The following is a 21,640-nucleotide window of genomic DNA, read 5'->3' as shown; positions in this document are numbered from 1 at the left end:
CCTGTAACCTGATTTAGTTTTGTGTGGTATAAATGCAAAGAAATTATGAATAAAAATAGATTTAAAAATTACATGACAAGTAAAAGCTAACACAGGAAATATCATGGTCCATAGTTAAGCAGATCAGAAATCTCAATGCAAAATTGAGACCATTAAAAAACTGTTAAAACTGGCTTGACCTCACTGTACATTTTTAATATTAATTGTGCTGTAATAAAGTTGAAATCCTGTATCTGAAATCCATTGAAACTCACTCTACTCTAATTAAGGTTTCATATTAAGATCTTTCAGATAGGCATAGAGGTTTCCAAAGAAATCATTTAGTAGTTTTGGGGAAAAGCCAGGGTTTGGGATTGATGCAGTGGGCGCTACTTCTTTCTGACAATTTTTCAAAAAGTTCTCTCTCGCAGCAGCTCGGTGGTTGAAATATTTATATCAGTGTAGTTATAAAGGCCTTGTGGGATTTCAGCAAGCAACATTCACCTTTTCAATCTATATTTCATGATCATATGAATGAAGGATTGAAAGGCTTTCTTTTATACAGCATGAACAAAGTCTCGTTCCAGGAGCTAGGATATAGAACATATAGTACACTAAGTGGTGAGCATTTTTGAACAAGACATGTACTGCCTGTATATTTCTACTACTATGTGTGAATAAATAACAATGCAAATCATTTCAGGCAGCATAGAAAGATGTAATAGTATTTAATCATGATATGATATGTATTCAGCTTTTAAACAGTAACTTTTCACATTTACACATGTCCCTCAAGAACGCTTTGAAGAAATTCTGTCATATTTGTTTTATCTGTCAACAGATAAGGCAGAATATCTTCATTTATTCTAAAATGGAGGGACAATTCATGCACAATACCACATTTTTTTCTTTTTGAATATTAATTTAACAAAATAATATAGCAGTGTTGTCATTTATCTTTATTAACCTAATAATAATTAGTGGGTAATTTAAAGTTTTAGCCCTTGTTGACATTATGGTTGCTACTAGGTAACTGCTTTAGTGAAAAGTGTAATAGTCTAACCTCTATGAACTCATAGGTTAGATATAAGATAAGCATGAACTCCACAGCATCTAAATGTAACAGTGCAAATGGCTTGGTCATGGTCTGCTTGCTCCCAGTGATTTGAGTTGATGGCGATTTCTTCCACCGTTTGTAATGTTGCTCTAAGTAAACATGACAACAACAGTGAACGAGACAAGGCAGCCTTTTCATCATCAGGCTAGGGATAAGAGAAGTTTATGGATGAATGGAAACAGCTGTTTGATGTGGATGTGACTGACGGCTTAAAGCGGTCTACCAAAGGATCAAAACAGTCAGAGCAAATTAGCCTAAGAACTAATTAGGTGCTGCATACACAACACTCCAAAGGGTTTAGTTCATGCATTCAAAGAAGTCTCGTATTCCCTCCATTATTTACTATGCAAAGACCTCATTCATAACAGTAAGCCAGATATATTGTCATATTGTTAAAAATTGAGCCACTGTACCACACAGGTCTAGATGTAACTTTCCAAAAATACTCCACAAAAAGGAAGAAGCAGTTGCCCTTTCTCTACCCCAAAGATCAATACTATTTCAGGCACTCTCTGTGCCATAGAGATCCCCGGGAGGACACCCTAATCCAGCCCCCCACCCCCACATCCATTATTAATTACCACCAGGAAAAGCGCAGAGCCAGCCAGAGCCCTGACCTTTCAAAGTGGGCAAACACTCCACAAATACAAATCACTTTATGTTGCACTTTGAGAACACCTTCTAAATACCAATTCCTTGGCCCCTCCTATGACCTGTATTCCTTTCTTTCTACAGAACATGACTTGAAGATGAGCTGTCCTCCGGGGAATCCGAAGAGAAAGAGTCTCCTTCGTCTGAAGAATTGGAGTGTAAGATCTGTTACCAGCGCTACAATGTCCACAATCGCAAGCCTAAGATCTTGGACTGCCTGCACCGCGTGTGTGGCCGCTGTGTCATTAAAATCCTGGACAATGCTGACGTGGCAGGCTCAGTCCCCTGCCCATTTTGCCGTCACCAGACCGAGATCACAGAGTACGAGGTGTCAGCGCTCCCAGACGACGCTAACATCATGTCCCACTTAGCCTGTAGAGATAGATCCGCCAGCTCTGATCTCAACAGGGAAGTAGTCCTGACCCCAAAGAGCTTCTCCTCCTCCAGTCCATCTCAAGAGTCATCCAACTGTCTGGTCATCACAATTATGGAGGTGCCCAGAAACTCCAGATCTCCAAGTCGCAATGAAAGCTCCGATGTTTACGCCGAACAAAGTTTGGACTCGCTTTCAATTGGGTCTAATGGGACAGCCGAACAGGATGCTTTGTCAAAGTTGTGTAATCACGTACCGCGTATACTCGTCTGGCTGCTGGGGTTCTTGTATTTTGGATCATTGCCATTAGGGATTTATTTATTGGTGATTCAGAGAGTAACACTGGGCATCGTGTGTGTGAGCCTGGTGCCCTCAAGCCTTACTGTATGTCTAGTCTATGGCTTCTGTCAGTGTCTATGTCAAGGCATGTGCGATTGCTCTTCTAGAAGTCAATAATAATCACTGAAGTAATAGAGAAAAAAATCCAGGTGTTGTTAGTAACTTTCTTTACATGTTAAGTACATGTTAAGACTGAACCAACTATATATATATATATATATATATATATATATATATATATATATATATATATATATATATATATATATACACACACACACACACACTCACACACTCACACTCATACATATATATACATACATACTCACTGAAATGTTGTGATAGCCCTGTGATAGACACTGTGGTCACATTTTAAGAGTTACTTTTTTTCTACCAACGAGACTGTAACTGCAGTTAAGCTAACACATAAACCTGAGCCGAGAAATAAGTAGATTTTTTTTGTGTATGTGCTTTTGTTGTCTTTTTGTGTGTTGACAGAATACAATATCATGAAATAGTGATAATGTATGTTCCATTTACAACTGTACTCTTCTTTTAAATTTTATCCAAGGGACTTTATCTATTCAAATGTTCAGCCTAACTTGTGTAATACATCTGTCTTTTTTAAGTGCACACATGCCCTTATCTGTAGTGCGTTCTCCACATTCGAACAAATAACTGGCTGGTAATGTGAGCAGTAAATTGCTGCTCACAACAGCATCCAAGCACTCTGTTCGCCTCAAATACACAGTTTGGCTTGTTAAGAGTCAATCTGGTGACATTTAGTTGTCAAAACAGATATTCACACCAGCTAACAACAGTACTAATCATGGTGATTACTGTAGCTGCACGACTGTGATCACTCATTCCTAAAATATAGTAATTAATTTATACAAAGTGTAGCAATAAGTGTGGCCATATCCTGACTCCTCAAGAAACACTCCATAAGAAGTCTTAGGCCATCCTGAACCTCATTTTTATGTTTAACAAAAGCAAAACCCAGTGTTAACTGTGCTGCTGTGTACTTTTGGAAACTGTTCAATGAATGAGAAATGGTAACATGTCTCCTTTGTGTTCTCAGTGTTAAATAGAGAAGTTGTTTTGTGAAGTTCACATGACTGCAGACATTTTTTGTTGATGTAATTTAGTATACTTTTACCACTGTTCAATTTTTTATATGGTCTCACGGTTGTAGCTCTGAGCTTTGTGCCGCTATACTTGCCCATGAATGCTACTGGACAATGAAATAAATACATTATTTTCTATACATTTTCTATACATTTATTTATTTCAAGCATGGCGACAGTGATAACATTTTTTTTTTCTTGCCTGTTGCTCAGGGCTTCCATACATAAAGACTTTTTGCTAATAAAAGTCATGGGATTGTATTCGTTTGCATGGTCCTGGTAGAACCACTAGATTTCACATGCATATAAGGAGGAAGTATAGAATGAACTCTGTGATGCCATATCATTAATACCTCAGTGATCATTGCTGTAATGAATTTGCAAGACTGTTTTGTATGAGAACAACGGGGGGAAAAGAGGATGACAGACAGTGGCTGTGAGTCAGACTGAAGGCCCCATTTTATTTTATGCTCGAGCAAACAGAGCTTTTCAGGCAAGCGTCTGTCCTGTTGGCTTCAGTGTCCACTAGTGTTTCTATTTCTGAGCAGGCCATAGCACCACCGCACAATGCCTAGAAATATGTGAATGCTATACCTTACAGCACTTAGTAAAAAAAAAAAATTAACATCTTATTTAAGTGTTTCTGATTTATGAATGAAAGGGACAGTGATACATCCTACCCACATAAAATAAGTACCATATAAATATAATAACAGAGTCTGGTCATAGAGTGCCATGTATGAAATAGAAAAAGCAAAGTGATGAATGACACTTGAAGATGATGCTAAAGGCTACTGTAACTAATTAACATAATGATTTTATGTTGCAATCCAGTTGTCCTCAGACCCCAAAGTGACATTTTATTGTGCTCCAGTTGTCAAGTGTATGTGAAGCAAATTTACACAAGTTATAAAAACTGGGGAAATAACCCAACATTTAAAGTTTATATAAATCTATGTGAATATATGGTGGATTTTGTTTGGCTTAGCTCTGTGTGATTTGCTCATAATGCATTTATAACTGCAGAGGCCAAAGCAGGTTCAATGACAGCGGGTGATTTTGGATAATCCCACCTGCGGGGATAACTGGAATGCAGCAGTGGTGTGTTATATATATTTTCTAAAAGTTTCCATTTTGATGAAACAGGCTAATGATAGGGTTGCAGTCAGTTTGAGTGACAGATAGGGTTACAAGTGACATGACAAAGCACACACCCACTCATAACATGCACCTAAAACTACATCAAATTAAAATAAAATTTTAAGATTTTCCAAAATGTCAACTCCCTATGTATGGAGAAGTGTGATAATAGTATTATGTATAAGATATAATATAAAGTGTGGAGTTATAGAATTCTTTTCATAAGCTGTCAGAAGACTAGACATTGTATTGAATCCACCAGTTCCTTGACTATTATCTTCACACAATAACACATTTTTAACTGTACTTAGCTAAGGTAGTTATGAATAGATTCAGAGAATGAAAAAAATGCAGCTCTAAACGTAGGTGCCCTGTTCTTCATATTGTTGTAGCAAGTCAGTTCAAACAATATTAAGAAAACATTTCCTTGACATCTTTTTGAGCAACTGTGTTATTGTACTGTTTTCTGAGGCTTTTATAATAATAAGTCAGAATAAGCTGTGTTCAAATTACATCACAGCATTCTAAAATTCTATGGTGGAACTGGCTGTTTATACGTTTATACATTTTTGCTTTTTTGTTTTTTTCAGTAGCTTCATTGTGCCATTATCCAATGATGTGATTGATGTCGGTTGAAAGGACTTTAAGCCATGAAATTAACTCTTTTCCAGCTACCATGGCCACCATACAATGGATATACAAAGAGTATACATAGGAGGCAGAATCACATAGGAGGATTTCTGCCTTTTATTGTAAAATTACTTGGAACCATGTTTTCTCTTCTTGGTAAGTTACTTGTTATATGTTTATGTTCATTTGGAAAATGCCCAAATTGACTTAAAAGTGGCGAAGCAATTAAACCACTTGACTTGCAAACTTGTGCTTACTCATGATAACAGAGTGGAGTTTTTGCAACTTGGCACTTTGTATTTGACCTTTAGCTACTCAGATCACAGAGGACCATCCATTAAAAGTTTAAATCATTATAAGAAAACTCTCTTTCTAACTATATTTGATAATCTCTTAACCTATCAGAAAATGTTGTCACCACAACTTTGGCTAGAAGGGCACAGTTTGCATGATCTGAAGTGAAGATGGGCGCAAAGTGATTTATGTCTTTGAACAAAGTGAAAACATTTTTTATTTTTTTTTTTAATAAAGGTAAACTTAATACATAACTGTTCCCAGTGTCTTTCCGGAGCCCCAGACAGTGCGCAGAGGCCTCTAGCTCCAGGGTGGTGCAGGGGATGAACTTTTGTTGTTTTCTGTTATATTGCTGTTTCTGTAGAGTTATATTGGGCTTTTACCTGCAGTCCCCCATTTGTTCACGTGTCTTCTTGCTCTACGCATATTATGGCGCTCACATAGTACAGTAAAATCAATTAGATAATAAACAATGTTCTTGAAAAGAATGAGCTATAAAATGTTTATATTATACCTTTCAGAAGACGTTGGCTTAGTGATTTTTACATACATACATTTCATTTTTGATATTTACATTAAAGTTACTGTTACACTTTTTTTTTTTCTCAGTGGGATTGTAAAGTTGTCAAAAATAAGAAAAAACTGGCAGGCTTAGGTTGCTATTCTGAAAAGGGCAAGCAATGAATGATTTCATGTGGCAAGTCTGTGGAGCCAGTCCCTAACAAATAATGACAAGGTTCAACATTTATGGATCTTTTTAAAAACATTAAATTCTAGAATATGAACACAACCTATTTCCTCATTAAACACCAATAAGTACATTTACAATTAACTAATAATTCAGTTTTTAAACCCTATGCCATTTCACTTGTACTGTATTTACAGAACCAACTGCGACCTTTTAATTAGATGAACCTTGGCTATATTTACGTGCACTTGCAAAATTAAGTATTCATCCCGTCCAGGTGCTTGACAAAAATACACACACATTACTCATAAATAATGCATTTACATCTGTGTCTTAGCTCATGCATATTTGCTTACATTTCATAGGACCAGGAATGAGGTGTGAGGACACATTTGTATACATCTGATCTTAAACTGATTCATAAGTAGATTAGCAGTAATGCTTTTGTTTAACTCAATTTAGTGGTTAATTTGATCTGTTCATATTCATGAAGTACTTATTAATGCCTAATTTTGTGTTTACCCTTGTTCTCCAAATAATTTACCGTAACATATAGAACATATTCCTATTCATTATGGGTGTTGAAGCCACAAATGATTATCTTAAAAAACATTTTATGTTTTATGATAAAATTCTACTGATTAGGGCTAGAAAGTTAATGGGTAGAGTGAACACAAATAAGTTAAATTGGAATGGAATCATATTGAATGGAATTTAAAAACAATATCATTATTATAATTTGCAATTCCAGTTAATGATTAACTGGAAGCTGGGTTTGAAAGGTTGAAAGGTATTCAGCCTTCCTGCCAATATGCATTATACAGACAATATGCTCTGGGAGATAATGAAGAATCTATTCCTTCTTTTTGTTGAATGGTGTGATCACCAGCAACAGAAATCACATAGGCAAGCACACAACTATACCTTTTTCTCTCTGGCCTGTTGCTATAGAGACACTAATGCAATTGTGAGAAATTTTAGCGGCGCTTTTTTTTCCTCTTAAAGTGGCTTGAGTGACATAAGCATCTGGCGAGGTGGATGACATGCAGGGCAGCCGATCCATGGCAAGGTAATAATGCTTTAACTGAAACTAGTTAAGGCCTATTAAAATCAGCTGCCATCCACATGAATCGCTGTCTGTACATGATGGTTGTAAATGTACAAATGTTGCCATGGTGACTACAGATTGTTATTTCTGGGTATGATTTCTGAGATGATTCTATGATCCAAAGCAATTCATCTTAAAAAGATGAACAATAACTTGAGGAACAATGAAGATTATTTATGGATTTTGGAGTGATATTTTCTCAGAGTTGCTGGCTATGTTCCAGCTGTCAAGTCAGAATAAAATTGAAAATCACTACTTTAAAGAACTCAACAACAAAGTAAGTACATAGTGTTGGGTGTGTATGGGGGTAGTAGAAAACTGAATTTTACGAGCAATAGCATCTTGAATGCATAAAAGTAAACATGCATGAATGGCTTCAAATACAACTTCAAGTGAGAAGAATGTAAGAAAAGAGAATGCATAACATCTTTCATTTAAACAAAGATTCATTTCAGGTGAATACCTCAGGTCAGAGAAACATATTTAGGACAAGTAATACATTTGATTATAGATCTTACCTTGACCTGTTCTTGTAGCTTTCCGAGGCGAACAGTGCCATTCAACAGACTGCAGATAAATCCTTGCTTTTCTTGCTCAAGAACTGATGCCTGGTGTGACAGAAGAGTAAAGACAGAAGTTACAGATCTGACAAACAAACACAGAAGGTGGCAACAAAACAAGCACACAGCTGGATTATGGAATGAGAAGGTTTTAGGGGGTAGAAAACAAAAGCACAAACTATATTTTTTTTACTTTATTTCCTACTGGATGGATGGGCATCAGATGTGATATTTATAGGTAATTAAGTACTGTCAAGTATAACATAAACAAGGATCAAAGCAGTGTAAATGTTGCGGCAAAACTGCAACAGTTTGCTGCAACAAAACTTGAGATTCCCTGGAGATCAATCAGATCAGAGTTCTCTCATTAGACATTTTTTACAGATATGACATCATGGTCGGGGGAAGGGGATTCTAAATGTATGTCTATGGCTCAATGTTTGGCTATTATGTTTGCAAATTTGTAAAGTTTTTAAGAGTTTCACTAATATTAACTAGTTAATGAATGTAATGTGTGAGAGACTTCACAGTACAAATCAGTACTCAGTAGTTCCAATTAAATATTTCTTTTTTTGTTAGATTGTGTTAAAACAAAGCTCAGATTAAAGTCTAAATGGAATAACAAAGCTTCTTCACAAACTAATGTAAATTTATGACATATTTACCACAGGTTATTTATTTAACATTTATGTGTCTCTATTATTAGTATGAAGTAATGATTTAGAATCAGGCTACAGACATAAAGACAGTTTAAGAAGGTTTCATCTCTTAAATAAATGTGCAGATGACAGCTGATAAACTGTGTCAAATAGTGCTTTGTTCTGATTATCATTCCACGATTAAGCTCTTCATCAAGAATGTCCTTCACATTGTTATATTTTTAGACACAGGCTAGGGAACATCCCAAACATTTAACTAGTGTTTTAGTTCAACGTTTCTAAACTGTGTATTTATTCCATTTGTTACAATATAACAGAATCAGCAGCAGTGTCTTTCAGAGTCAGTGGCTTGTGTGTATTCAGTTCTATTTGTGACATTACCAGCGTGGGAGCACAGAGGGACCAGATAAAGCAACTTTGCTTGTTTTAGACATGCTGAGCCTATAAAGAACTATGCAAAAACATTATAGCCTTCTGGTCTAACTTCAGATTTTCTTAGTAGTTTAATATTATACACTTATAGACTTTGAAAAATAAACACAAATATTTAGCTTTGAGTTTAATGAATGCCATTAATTGGAAATACCACAAAATATAATTATTCGTTCAGTCCTGATTCAGGCCACTATTCTCAGAAGTCATACATATACATCAATGTAATGAGTTAATGTTAATTCTGTTAATTAGATTCCTCTAGAATAAGACAATGAAGTACAGATTAGCACACAGACACGACAATGTACAATATGTCTTCAAATGTACTGCTGTATTTAATATACTTGTTGTGGTCATTTCACCCATCTTTCTAAAATAGCTATGTGACTTCAAAGATGATCTACTTTTTGCCAACATGTCAAATTGTGGGGAAAACAAGATTCAACACAGTGGGGTTTCTTTCTAGATATGGACTTCACACATTATCTTAACTAGCCCACTTCCATTGTTCTGTTGGCCTGAACTATCATCGTTTTCATAATGAGGGGTTGTTAATTGTTGACTTGCATTCTGTTTTGAGCATAATAATCAATAAGACTTAATAGAAAGATCATTATTCTACAAAACAATGCACAAACACAGACCCAAGCTGCAATGACTAATGACATTACATAATTTTACTGACGCACATGTGGGAGCCAATCAGACAAACAGGGGACAGATAATACGTAACTGATGTAGAAACCACAGTGATGCAGCTATGCCATCAAAATCACTTAAATGTGTGATGTGCCGGAATGGGTGAAACACTTTTGTAAAATAACATATTCCACACCTTATTTTTATTGTTCCAAGCTCTCTAGACTAATGTTACATAGATCATCTTATAATTGGAAGGTGGCTCTAGCCACTACTAGCCAGTTTCATACTGTTGTTTTGTCTTTTGGGAGAGACACTTGAGTCAAGTTGCTTTTGTGAATATGCAATGTGAGTGAATGGTTGGTGGGTATCAGATTTTCTGTCACATCTCTTTCAGTCAGCACTGGCATAGGCATAGCTGTGCCCCTAGAAACATCACCAAGCAGTGTTGACTAGAATACTTGTAAATGTATTTAGTTAGAGAGAACTTAATATCTGCATTCAAATCTGTTTTGTAATGTATTTTGTAATGTATTCTGTGTGTGTAAAAATGTGACATAGCATTATGACAGCTTTATTTGTTGCACAACCTGTTATGCATTTATTTATTGCTAAATAGGGAAGAAAAAGTGCACATGTCCAAAAGCGATGTCTTCTATTCTTCTTGTTATAATCATTCAAAGCCTAAATTATATGATGAAGTACCACCATGTATTCTTTTGTTTATAGAAAATTATCTGTATTTTGAATACTACCAAATGAAAAAGTAAGTGAATCCAAATGAATACAAAATAAGTTTTATGAATACATGTTTTTGGAACATTTACTTAATTACTTAAAGGACCTACATTAGGCTGTTTTCTGATCAATGTTAAAATGATGTTTCCTCATCAAAAACATACTGTCAGTTTTTTGTTTATTTATTTTACACACACAAACCTTGCACATCCTTGCACAGGCTGCATTCTTCTCTCAAATAGAAAACACACCCCACCTTGTGATGTCATGAGGTAATACAGGAAGTGCTCCACTCCAGACCTGGAACTGCCAATCTCTACTGAACTAAAGGTAAAAGGTAGCTGACACAAGCTGGAATAGAGTATTTTGAGGTTTGGAGATACAGACAGACTGATAATAAAATGCTACTGAAACATGCGAATGAAACATAACACAGCTATGTTTTTGATGAGGTAACAGCATTATAACATGGCTTAAAGCTCATGAGAGTCAATTTTGGTGACTATAGGACTTTTAACTTCCCAAGAGGTCCAATGAGTAAGGAGCATAATAAACAATGCCTTATGAAATACTTGTCAAGCTGTCATATAAACTAGAAGCATGGTTTTAATTTTGTTTGTTTTTAGTTTGCTAGCTAATCACCCAACTTAATTATCCTGCCTTCAGTTCAGCTTAAGCTCTAGGGATAATGATTGCGGCCACAAATGTCACAAGGGACCTAAACAAATTGTTCCATTGTCGGCAACCTTTTCTGAGCAGTGTAGTTGAGATAAAGTTTGCGTAGCTGTTGTGCACTGAATACAAACTCCCCCAGAACATGAGAAATACCATGTGCAACAGTTGGTCTCTCTCCAGGGAAATGTGCTCTGCCACCGAGACGACAGCTCCAAGGTAATGTCGAGTCTTTTCCTCTTTCAGTACAGATTCAGCCTTCTCGTGCTTCAGCAAACTCAACCTCCCCTCTGCCTTCCTGCATAACAGAGACACATGAGCAGTGGTGGGAGAAGTACTCTATTTTATTACTAAAAGTACAGATACCAGAGCAAAAGAAATACTCAAGTAAAAGTAAATCATGTGAAAAATCTACTTAAGTAAACATATTAAAGTACCTGTCTAAAAATGTACTTTAAAGTGCAAAAAGTAAAAGTATTTCACACAGATTTTGAAGTTTTATAAGGCTTCAAATGTAATGATTCTGAGAAAGATTTGTGCTGAATTTTGTTCAACAGAAACAACTAAATCAAAAGGTTTTTTTCTAGCTGCTAAAATTTTTACTTAAGTACAATACTTAGCTACTTTTACTTTGTTGCATTCCACTACTGCACATGAGAAGAGAGATCCAGATTGTGGAGAAAATAAAAAAATGTATGTGAGGGAGTAAGAGGCTGTCCGGAAAAGATACTGATAAAAATAAAATAGCTTAATCAAACACCTTCTGATAACCTTCATGTCCCAGCCACTCCACAGGAAATACAGTGTGTCTCCTCTGGCGTTTAGGTGAAAATATATATTGTACAGTGTATTGTACAATTTCAACTAGGGAGACATGTCATTCTATTTCTGAACTTTTCACATCACTGGAGCTCACATCTTTTATTGTATTTAAGCATAGTTATGGTTTCAATATTGAAGTTTGATCCATGATGTGAAAATTACCATTTATAACTTATTAAAAGGTTTTGTATTATGAAAAATGTATTATTATGAGCTTTAAGTCGTTTTACAATGCTGTTACCTCATTAAAAACATTCCTAGAGTTGTGTTTTGTTTTAGTCATACGTGTTTCTGTCTCTATCTCTAAAGCTCAAAATGATTTGTTCCACCTTGTGATATATTGCAGTGGTAGTTTTCATGTTAACAGCTACATTTTACCTTTTGTTCAGTAGAGATGTGACGCATTGGATCACTGTATAACCAGAAAGTGGAACAGAGTGTTCTGTTCTGTTTGAGATAAGAACTGTAAATATGAAGGATTTGAGAGTCCAACATGTAAATGAAATAAAACACAACTCCGGGTATGTTTTTGAAAAGGAATCAACATTGTAACACAGATCAGAAAATAGCATAATATAGGGCACTTAATATTATATGAAAACTGCACCTATAAGCTTGTTTGGATATCTTCAACTCCATCTGTAGGCTCTTGATGGCAGTAGACAGGTTTTCCTTGTCCAAATTCAGGTTCCTGTTGTCCTCTTCCAGACGGGTCATTTTAAGGAGGAGTTCCTCCGTGTTATTCTTATTCCTATTCTCCTGCTGCTCCAGTTGCCTGCCACAAAAAGAAAAAGACACGTAGTTCAATTTCAACAAGGTATTATTTATCTGCTTCGAAAAGTCATCTCAACTGAAGATCTGTGGAAAAATGGCCATGATTGCAAGGTCATGATTCTATCAAAAAAACATCAATAAGAATAATACATGTAACCTTTCAATTTTGAATGTTAGGCACACTTGGCGAACAAAGGCACTTCAGGGGCATTTCTCTTAATAACTTTGGCAAAGAATAAGAATGCGTACGAATTTCAACTGAGCCACAAGCCCTCTATAAAACGTTATTTATTTAACATTTACTTGTCCCTTGTGTCTCTATTAAATATGTTTGGCTATGGCTTATTTTTAAAAGAGCATGTTTTTTTGCAGAGGAGCTGCACATGTAATTGCTGGCCTTTACTGAAAACACCACAAGAATTCATTTAGTAGCTTGAGTTATTATTTGCATAAATCAACAACCTAATGGTCAGTAAAACATTATCTTAAAGATGCACAATCTTACTTTTCTGGTTGGACGGTTCATCACTAGCTTGTCTCCATGGAGACGTTATTTCATCTGAACATTAAACTTCTCTACCTATAGGAAGACAAGCAGGTGACACCACATGGGCAAGTTACAGGTCTGCTCTGTGGAGTTACCCCACTGAGAATTCATGTTTTTAAAAGGCCCATATTGCGCTATTTTCAGATCTGTTGTAATGTTGTTTCCTCCTCACAAACACGTGGAGTTGAGTTTTGTTTAATTCACACACATTCAAAAACACAAACCTTGTACATTTAGGTTGAGTTTTTCTCTCAAACTGAAAACACTGTTCCACTTTGTGATGTCATGTGGTAATATTGGAAGTGCACTGAGTTTTTAAATTCCATACAATTTCACTAAAATCATTTGGATCATTTCAGCCCTGCAATTGTCAATATTTACTGAACTAAAGGTAAAAGTTAGCAATTAATTTGAAAACTACCACTACATTTTGAGCTTTGGGGATGCAGTCAGACTAATAATAAAGGAATACTCATAAATGGTGTTGTGTATTGTTTCATTCACACATGTTTGTTTTTGATAAGCTAACAACATTCTAACACATCTGAAAGCTCACAAGAGTCCAATTTGTGTAGTGTATTTTTATGCAATAAAAACAAGATAGATATATTTAATGCTATACTGTGGAACATTCCGGATAGGCATGTAGCAGACCTTTCACGAGAAAAGTTCCATAGTGCATCTTTAACAACTTTGTGAAAAGACACAAACCTTCGCAGTTTTCCGGCAATGTTGCAGTGTTCGTTCCATGTGACTGCATCTTTCAGGCGGTCCTGCAGAGCTTGTGCATTCCTCTTGTTTTTCTGGGCCTCTCTCTTGCTGGCCTCCAGTTCCTCCTCCAAACGTTGTTTTTCTGCTTCGCAAATCATCACTTGCTTGGCCAACTTGGATACTACAGAGAAAGCAAATCAAAAACTCAGTGTAGTGTGCATGTGCATTTATTATGTCTCTAAACCTAGGCAAAGAAAATTAAATCTCAAAGTTATATAATCATACTACACAGCCCTATCACTGTTTAAGATTTATTGACAGATAAGCTTAGAATTTCAAAGTATGAGAGATTGTGAAGTGAATAAACTAAGTGATGCAACCCAAAATAGAAATACAAAGATTTTACCTTCAGAATGATGTTTACTCTGGGATTCGTGAGATTTAACATTTTCAGCCTCTAGCTGCTCAATCAGTACTTGGTTCTCTTGCAAAACGAGGAAAGCTTGTTCTTGGAGCTGTTGCCTGAGTGCATATAATAAATGCAAATATAAATGGAAGAAACTCTCTAAAAGTATTACTCAGTTAGAATTTCAAGATTATACATTTTGTCATTGTTGGGGGCTATTACTTAAACCGAAATAGTCATGCATAATGCAAATCTGTCAACTTATTCTCTGGAATACGAAATTCATGGCATTGGAAATCCATACAGGATGAACAGGTCGACTACATAATAAGGAACAGAAATTAATCCTATAAGACCATTTGAAGCAGTTTATAATGAAGAATGGTGTTAAATCAAAAATAGAAAATGTTCTCACCAATCTGTCTGTGTAACTCCTCCTATCTTTGCAATGTCATTGTGCAGTTTCTCATTTTCTTTGATCACCTCCTCGACATGGACTCGTAATCTCTTCATTTCCTCCTGTTGCAAATGAACACCAGCCACCAATCATTAACAACATCGAGAAAAACAACATTTGTTTGTCACAGTCAGAGGTGGGTAGTACTCATTTATATTTACTTTTAGAGAAGCAACAGTACTCTTCTCACTGTGAGTAAATCTACAAGTGACAAATGTTTTATGTTGACAATATTAAATTATATAGAATTAAACATTTGTGTTTCTTGCACTGTTGCTTCAAATATATTGTAGTTTTTATAATTTTTGTGTCGATCCTTTGAAAATGCCAGATTGTGTTCATTATTTAATGTTTTGTCCTTCAAATTACATTAACTTAAAATTATAAATCAGATGTCCTGACAGTTACTCATTAAGTTAAGTTACTCGCTTAAGTAGTAGATTTCTACTTTACTCTTACTTGAGTAATTTCTTGGACCACTACTTTGTACTTCTACTTGAGTAATATTAATTTAAAGTTACATTACTCTTTCTACAATGTCTATAATTTCTGGCTACTCTACCCACCTCTGGTCATGTTAAACTAATGAGCAGTCACAGGGAATCAGAAGATACATGAGAGAGAATATTGTGCTAACTTCTGTGCATATTTTGTTTGACAGTAAGGCTCCAAATAACAATTTAAGTAGTCAACTTGTCCAGAGTCTGTATAGTCCAGACTGTATAGTCGGTCAGCTAGTTGATACATTTTTGCAGCCCTTTTTGACAACATTGCATTTTCTTGTTTCTTAAAAATAAAATTGGAGGGGGAAAAAACAATTACTTGTTTGACCAGTGAAAAAGCCACCATTAATAAAACATACCTCTGTGGTTTTAAGAAGAGCATCCTTTTCATTCATTCTGTCCTCATAAGCGAGTAATAATGGAGATAAATACTTCACGTCGAGCTAAAACAAAACAAAACGTCTTTGAAAGTGTGCGTTTAATCTGTTTCGCTCCAATGAAGCATACAAGCCCTTAATGAGCCTTTTGGTTATTTTTGGTGGTTAATGACTCATTTTGGGCTGAAAAACACAACTGGACCTTGTATATATAAACCCAGTTTTCACATAGCAGTTACTATTGTGTGCAGAGAAAAAGCATTAATTTTGCAAAACCCAAGGGGAGAATACACAGGAGTCCCATTTAAAACTGATGAATCCAACAAAACCTTTTTGTTTCCAGCATATGGCCTCTCAGTAAAATGTGGCAATAAGTTAAATAGAAAACCATTTATTTAAGAGGTTTGTTCTTTTGTTTTTGCTATATACCAATCTACACTGCCTCTGATTAAACTGTTTTGCCTAGAAAACAAAAACATAAAAAACAAGATTAAGACTGCACAACTCACCAGCCAGGGTGGTGGTGACTCTGTCATTGATAGTCCACTGATTTTGGAACTCTGAGACAAAAAAATTACAACAAAACTGTTACTACAGTCAATCAATACAAATAAGATGTGGCTATCTGACTATCCACAGATTGTTAATAAACAAATACAGTTGACACTACTGGAGCCAACTCTAGTTCCTGTTGTGACCCACAGTTCTTCCTTTCAGCAGGGTAGCCACACTTGTATTAAAGGGACCAGCAGAGACATGCAGCTACATAGATAGTACACTGTTACTAATGAGAGCTGCAGATCCTGGTGTGAAGACACAGCATGGGGCAGCCATGATTAAAGCCACTGCTTTCTGCTCCAATGTAAAACTATCAAAGCCAGACAGATGGATCAGAAACATGCTTTAAACCAACAAGTCACAGTGACAGATAGTGGCAATGTTTTTATTCCACCAGGATTAGGATAAAATGGATGCTATTTGGGCTCCTACAACAGTTTGCTATAAATCACTGGACATCAATTATGAGATTTAGGGCTATAAAGTCAGTGTAAGAGAAGATTAGATAGCATGAAGAAGGCTGTTCATCAGTGAAAATGACTCACAGATGATGTCTCATTTGGAACTCATTGCAGACACTGGGGCCGTGTAAGAAACACATTGTGAATGATGGAGTCAAAAGAAATTAACCTGCAATATCTGAAATTCATCTCTTTATGCTCAGATGCCTCTCTAAACTCATGTGTGAAAAAGCCATCTGCACCATGGTATAGCATAGCTGAGCATCACGTATGTGTTGCTGTAGCATTAGCCTGCTGCTATTCAGCACTAATCTTCGTTATTATTTGCATGCTAAACCAACCCATTAGCCTCTCCAGCCACTATAAAACCAGACTTCAGAAACAATGTCATTACCTGTGGGTGACTTTTTGAAAAACTCACTATAGTGGGTTATTAGCAATTGAATGTGATAGAATGTGACAAGAAATATGAGAAATATCATATGAGAAAACAAAATAAATAGAAAAAATGTGAAATAAACAAACAGAACCACTGCTTGCAAATAGTGATTGGTACAACATATTAATACTAAAATTATTCTAATTCATTGCACTTAAATTGCAAATAAAAGCAGTTCTTCAAAGGATTATGAGGAAAAGGGGTCATGGTGTATAATGCAGGTCCTGTACCTCCTCTTTGGAAAGGGGCCTGAAGCGCACTTGATAGCGGCTTAGCTCCACATTGAGACGATGCACTGTCATCTTGAGAGTATCATTCTCATCCACCAGCTCCTGAGCGTGCCTTCTTAAATTCTGCAGTTCAGCTTGGCCTTCAGTATAGAAAACATGCATTACTATACAATTCAGTGCATATTAAATAATCACAATATTGAGGGGAGTCTTACAGAGTGGAGTCTTACAGACTAAATCCTCTCTTCTGTCCATGGGATTTAAAGAGTTTTGATGATTAATTATTTCTGGTAAGGATCTTTTTGGTGGCCTTAGTTCAGGATCCATTTGACCATTCTCATCTTCATTTGTTTGTTCTTCCATGTGAGGCTTATTAACAACCGAAGAAACATGCGTAGAATGTCTAGAGAGAAGGTCTTCACTGAGTCGGGAGAGACCGTCATAAGTTTGGCCTGCTTGTGCAGCTGGAAAAGAAAGATATGATTAAAAGAAACTTTTAAAGCAATATTGTTAATTATTGAAAAAATATTATTGAAATAATCATGAAATTATTGGTGAGTGAACTGTATCCTTTGACACTGTATACATTTAAACTTTCAACTTATGTTATTAATATTGTATATTTTCTAAAAGAAACATGATTTGACTTACATCCCACATTGTTGTTCTTTCTAGAGCTCTTCTTAAAGGATTTATGACTATGTTTAGGAGACTGCACAATGGTTTCTTCTTTACAATCTAGCAAACAGGGATAATAACAAATACACAATTAGTGTACAAGGGATTTATTGAATTGTGAACACTGTTACTTAATTTGAAAAACAAAGTTGGTCCATTTGTCTTTGTGTTTTTAATGTAGCCTTGAGTGTAAAGCCGCACACAATCTACAACAGGATGAAAAAGAACCAACAGTCTCGTGAAATTATGAAAATGTTTTGTAAAAAAAAAAAAAAAAAAAAAAAGTCAAATACTATATCTAGGGTTTTACCATAAACATTTCATAAACATTTTCACTAAATGGGCTTAAAAATAGCTTCCATTTCTTTTTTGGAGTTGCTGATAAAATGAGAAGTGTATACCGAAAGCAGGGGCTTCACCAGATGTTTCAGTCAGTTGTTGTGCACTTGCCTGGAGGCAAAAAGACAACCAGATGGTGATGCAAATGTGTGAAATGCAGAAACCAACTTGTCAAAAATGTTCTGAAGTTACATATTAAAGTAAAAGTGTAGTAAAGTATGTGTTTGTGTAGTGAAAACAATCTAGATGTTGAATAATGCGAAATATGGCTTAATAAATTTTTAAATACTGTATGTTTTAATGGATGTTTTTATGTCATCAGCAAGGATACAGTGGAAGAATGGAAATAAAAAAATCTAAGTGATTTACTGAAAAAACATAAGGCTACACTGACACACAATGCTGGCGTGAAACAATACTGTGTGGGTAAAAAGTTTTTTATAGCTAATTTGAACAAACGCCTAAAGCAGCAGAGGATTACCCACTGTGATTGTGTGGAAAGGCAGCTGACAGAGGAAATAGAGCCCAATGGGACTATTAACTCAATGTAGCAGATACTAGTGAAGAATATTGAGAGAATTAAATCCCAGAGGTGAGAGAGCAACTTCTTGGGGAGTAGTATGGTGTTAAATTGGATATTGTATGGCTACTCTGTAACAGTTACTGGGGTTTTGTTATGTTATTGTGTCAAATGAAACTGCATAGTTTAATATTTGAACAACGCTGTAAGTAAAACACATATGCTATGGGGTATTTAATAAAACCAAAAACGTCCTAATTTTATGGCAGTATACCTATTTATCAGGCTACAACCTAAAATGTATTACCCAACTGCGCCTCCCAGTGGAAAAGGTTTGCGCACACAAATTTGGAATAACATTTTTTAGATAGCATGGGTTTCAAATAGTGAAGAATAAAATGTGGAATAATGTGCATGAATGCATTTACAGTAGCATAGTATTTATTCATTTATTCAAATGTGCTGATTTAATATGACACTAATAAGCTCACCTTGCTTTTGATAGGAAATGCATACACAGGTTCAACGATTTCACATTGCCTCCCAGTGTTCAAAGTCTGATAGATGTGTTCCTCAATTTCATTCATCTCCTTTAAACCATCTTGATCATCCAGCTCCCCTTCAGAGTGCTCTGGACTAGGCACATCTTCTGACCATCTTTCGCTATGGAAGACCATGAGCAAATGTTAAATATTACTGAACATCAGGTTGTTGTCGCTGTTGGACTTGAAACCTTGTTTGAATATCTCAAAGCCTGAGTGAAGTTGGAGCAAGGAGCTGTAGACGCACATTGGAAGCCACACTCCACTGTTTTTCAATCTTTTTTGAGCAGCAGTACAGCTTTTGTTGAAAAGATACCACTTGCCAAAACATCAAATTACTCAAATTAGAAAAAAAGAGGTGAAAAAATAAAGGTTTCAATATGCCTGGCTCTTTGGATTGTGCAAAAGTTTTCGGTTTTGAGGAATTCTAAACTCACTTTTTTTTTCAAGCCACACAGGGAAAGTGCTCCAGAAACAATAGTATTCCCATTGCCCATCTACTGCTGCTACAGAAAAACTTTACCACAGCCACAGAGAAATAATGGTCTATTTGTTGCACTTTGAGAAAACATATTATGCATTAAATAGTGCACGAGAAGCCAATATAAGAAAAATTCATTTGCAATCAGTAGTATATTTAATGGTGTGATGATGGTTTACCGTTCATATTGTTCTGTCCCGTTTGGTTCATAATTCACAGAATCAGATGGATCACTTTCAGTGAAAGACCTTGGACGTGTAGGAGGCAGTGCCCATGTCTGCCCAGTGAGCGAAGAAGACAGAATAGCTGCTGCCAATGCAGACCTATAAAAACAAGAAATAATATTCCTGTGGCCCATCAACGTTTTAATTTGGTGACAAAGGAAAAGAAAGGGTTGGCACACTACGCATGCAGGGTAATGTCAGTGGTACCTGGGTCTCTCAGGTGAGGGGGCTGGACTGCGAGGGGGAGGGGTACGAGGCACTGCAGGTTTGGGGGCTATGGAGGCAGCTGGGATTAAACCATGGCTGATATGTTTCTAAGCACAATAAAATAAGGAGACAATAGAACAGGACATTATTACTTAGAAGCTTCACATATATTGTTAATGTTGGGGTTGAGAATACAGTCTATGCGGCTGAGAGAGAAAGTCACTGAAAAACGTGTCTATGAGTTAACATTCGTTAGTAAAAGGGTAACTGCATGACATTATAAAAACAACAAATACAACGATAATCAAACTTCTCTAAAGTAGGTGCGACAAAGCTAATCTTGTTTAAACTTGCGTTGAATGGCAAACTTGCACAAGACTACTACTTACAAAATCCTTCTCTCTATCCCTCCTGAAGCTAAATTTTAACATTGCGGACCACGTGGCGTTTTCTTCAGAGTTTCGCCAAATAGTTGTACCATAAAAATCTTCCTAATGTTTCTGATGTCTGAAATCAAAGTATTCCAAACGCCAGAGTAGACCACATTCAACAGGCTGACAGATACGTGTTGTTGTAGACGCTAGTGGCCCAGGAGATACCTCGCAGTAAAAGTGAAGCTCATTGGCAGAAATAAGGATGAACAGCCAATCAGTGGCCTGTTACAACCACTTAGCAACGGCTTTTTTGCTGTCAAGTCCCACCCAACCACCAGGGAGCAGCATTTATCTACCTCAGTGTACTTCAATGGTTTCATTAACACTGAAACACTGCAGTATTCCTGGGTTGTAAATATGAATTGGTAGTTTTCAGGTCACAGAAAATGATGTCACACACCGAGACAGGAGGCAAGAGCTAGATTTCCCTACTGATTACATTGTACTTTGCCATGAAATAAAGTTCTAAAGTTAAATGCAAAAATGTCAGACTTCATCATTTATCTTTATGATTTAACTTTATCATCAGACTAGACCTGGGATCTTAGTTTTACAACAAAAATCTACATTTTAACAAAGCACATGTTAGCTGCCCCTTTAATAATATTGACCTATAACAACCCAGCAATCTTACAGTTACAAAGGTTTATTTAGGCCTCAAGACTTGGTTACACTTTTTTAGAATAGGCTCTTTAAGACAACAAAACTTTAATTCTACACATAAAAAAAAACAGATTTTAGACATTGTCTTATTCATAGCTATGCTTATGGCAACAGGGAT

At 36.0% G+C, this 21,640-nt stretch overlaps 2 protein-coding genes across 3 annotated transcripts in view; one reads left to right on the top strand and one right to left on the bottom strand.

Moving 5' to 3' along the window:
- cep89 (centrosomal protein 89) overlaps window positions 1–21,003 on the bottom strand; it is a 43,851-nt gene extending 22,848 nt beyond the window's left edge. For both annotated transcript variants that reach the window (XM_055155043.1, XM_055155044.1), the window contains exons 1-16: window positions 20,815–21,003; window positions 20,426–20,532; window positions 20,174–20,317; window positions 19,463–19,634; window positions 18,514–18,562; window positions 18,086–18,172; window positions 17,650–17,898; window positions 17,435–17,574; window positions 16,256–16,306; window positions 15,729–15,812; window positions 14,825–14,928; window positions 14,410–14,525; window positions 14,004–14,184; window positions 12,579–12,746; window positions 11,306–11,447; window positions 7,965–8,054 (exon numbers count right to left, since the gene is read on the bottom strand). In XM_055155043.1, coding sequence (XP_055011018.1) covers window positions 7,965–8,054; window positions 11,306–11,447; window positions 12,579–12,746; window positions 14,004–14,184; window positions 14,410–14,525; window positions 14,825–14,928; window positions 15,729–15,812; window positions 16,256–16,306; window positions 17,435–17,574; window positions 17,650–17,898; window positions 18,086–18,172; window positions 18,514–18,562; window positions 19,463–19,634; window positions 20,174–20,317; window positions 20,426–20,532; window positions 20,815–20,856 — 1,926 coding nt within the window. In that variant the 5' untranslated portion in view covers window positions 20,857–21,003. The remainder of the gene's footprint in view (window positions 1–7,964; window positions 8,055–11,305; window positions 11,448–12,578; window positions 12,747–14,003; window positions 14,185–14,409; window positions 14,526–14,824; window positions 14,929–15,728; window positions 15,813–16,255; window positions 16,307–17,434; window positions 17,575–17,649; window positions 17,899–18,085; window positions 18,173–18,513; window positions 18,563–19,462; window positions 19,635–20,173; window positions 20,318–20,425; window positions 20,533–20,814) is intronic.
- On the top strand, window positions 1,839–2,576 carry zgc:165481 (uncharacterized protein LOC100073327 homolog; the record flags this gene model as incomplete). Its single annotated transcript, XM_055154473.1, has 1 exon — window positions 1,839–2,576. A coding segment is annotated over one exon (738 nt), but the record flags the coding sequence as incomplete, so codon positions are not given.
- Window positions 21,004–21,640: the final 637 nt, after the last annotated feature.

The sequence above is a fragment of the Boleophthalmus pectinirostris genome, unplaced genomic scaffold, assembly GCF_026225935.1.
Source record: "Boleophthalmus pectinirostris isolate CB_2022bp ecotype Guang Dong unplaced genomic scaffold, ASM2622593v1 HiC_scaffold_19, whole genome shotgun sequence".
In the NCBI taxonomy this organism is placed as follows: Eukaryota; Metazoa; Chordata; class Actinopteri; order Gobiiformes; family Gobiidae; genus Boleophthalmus; species Boleophthalmus pectinirostris.
Note: the sequence above shows the minus strand (reverse complement) of the source record. Positions and strands in the feature narration are given on the sequence as shown.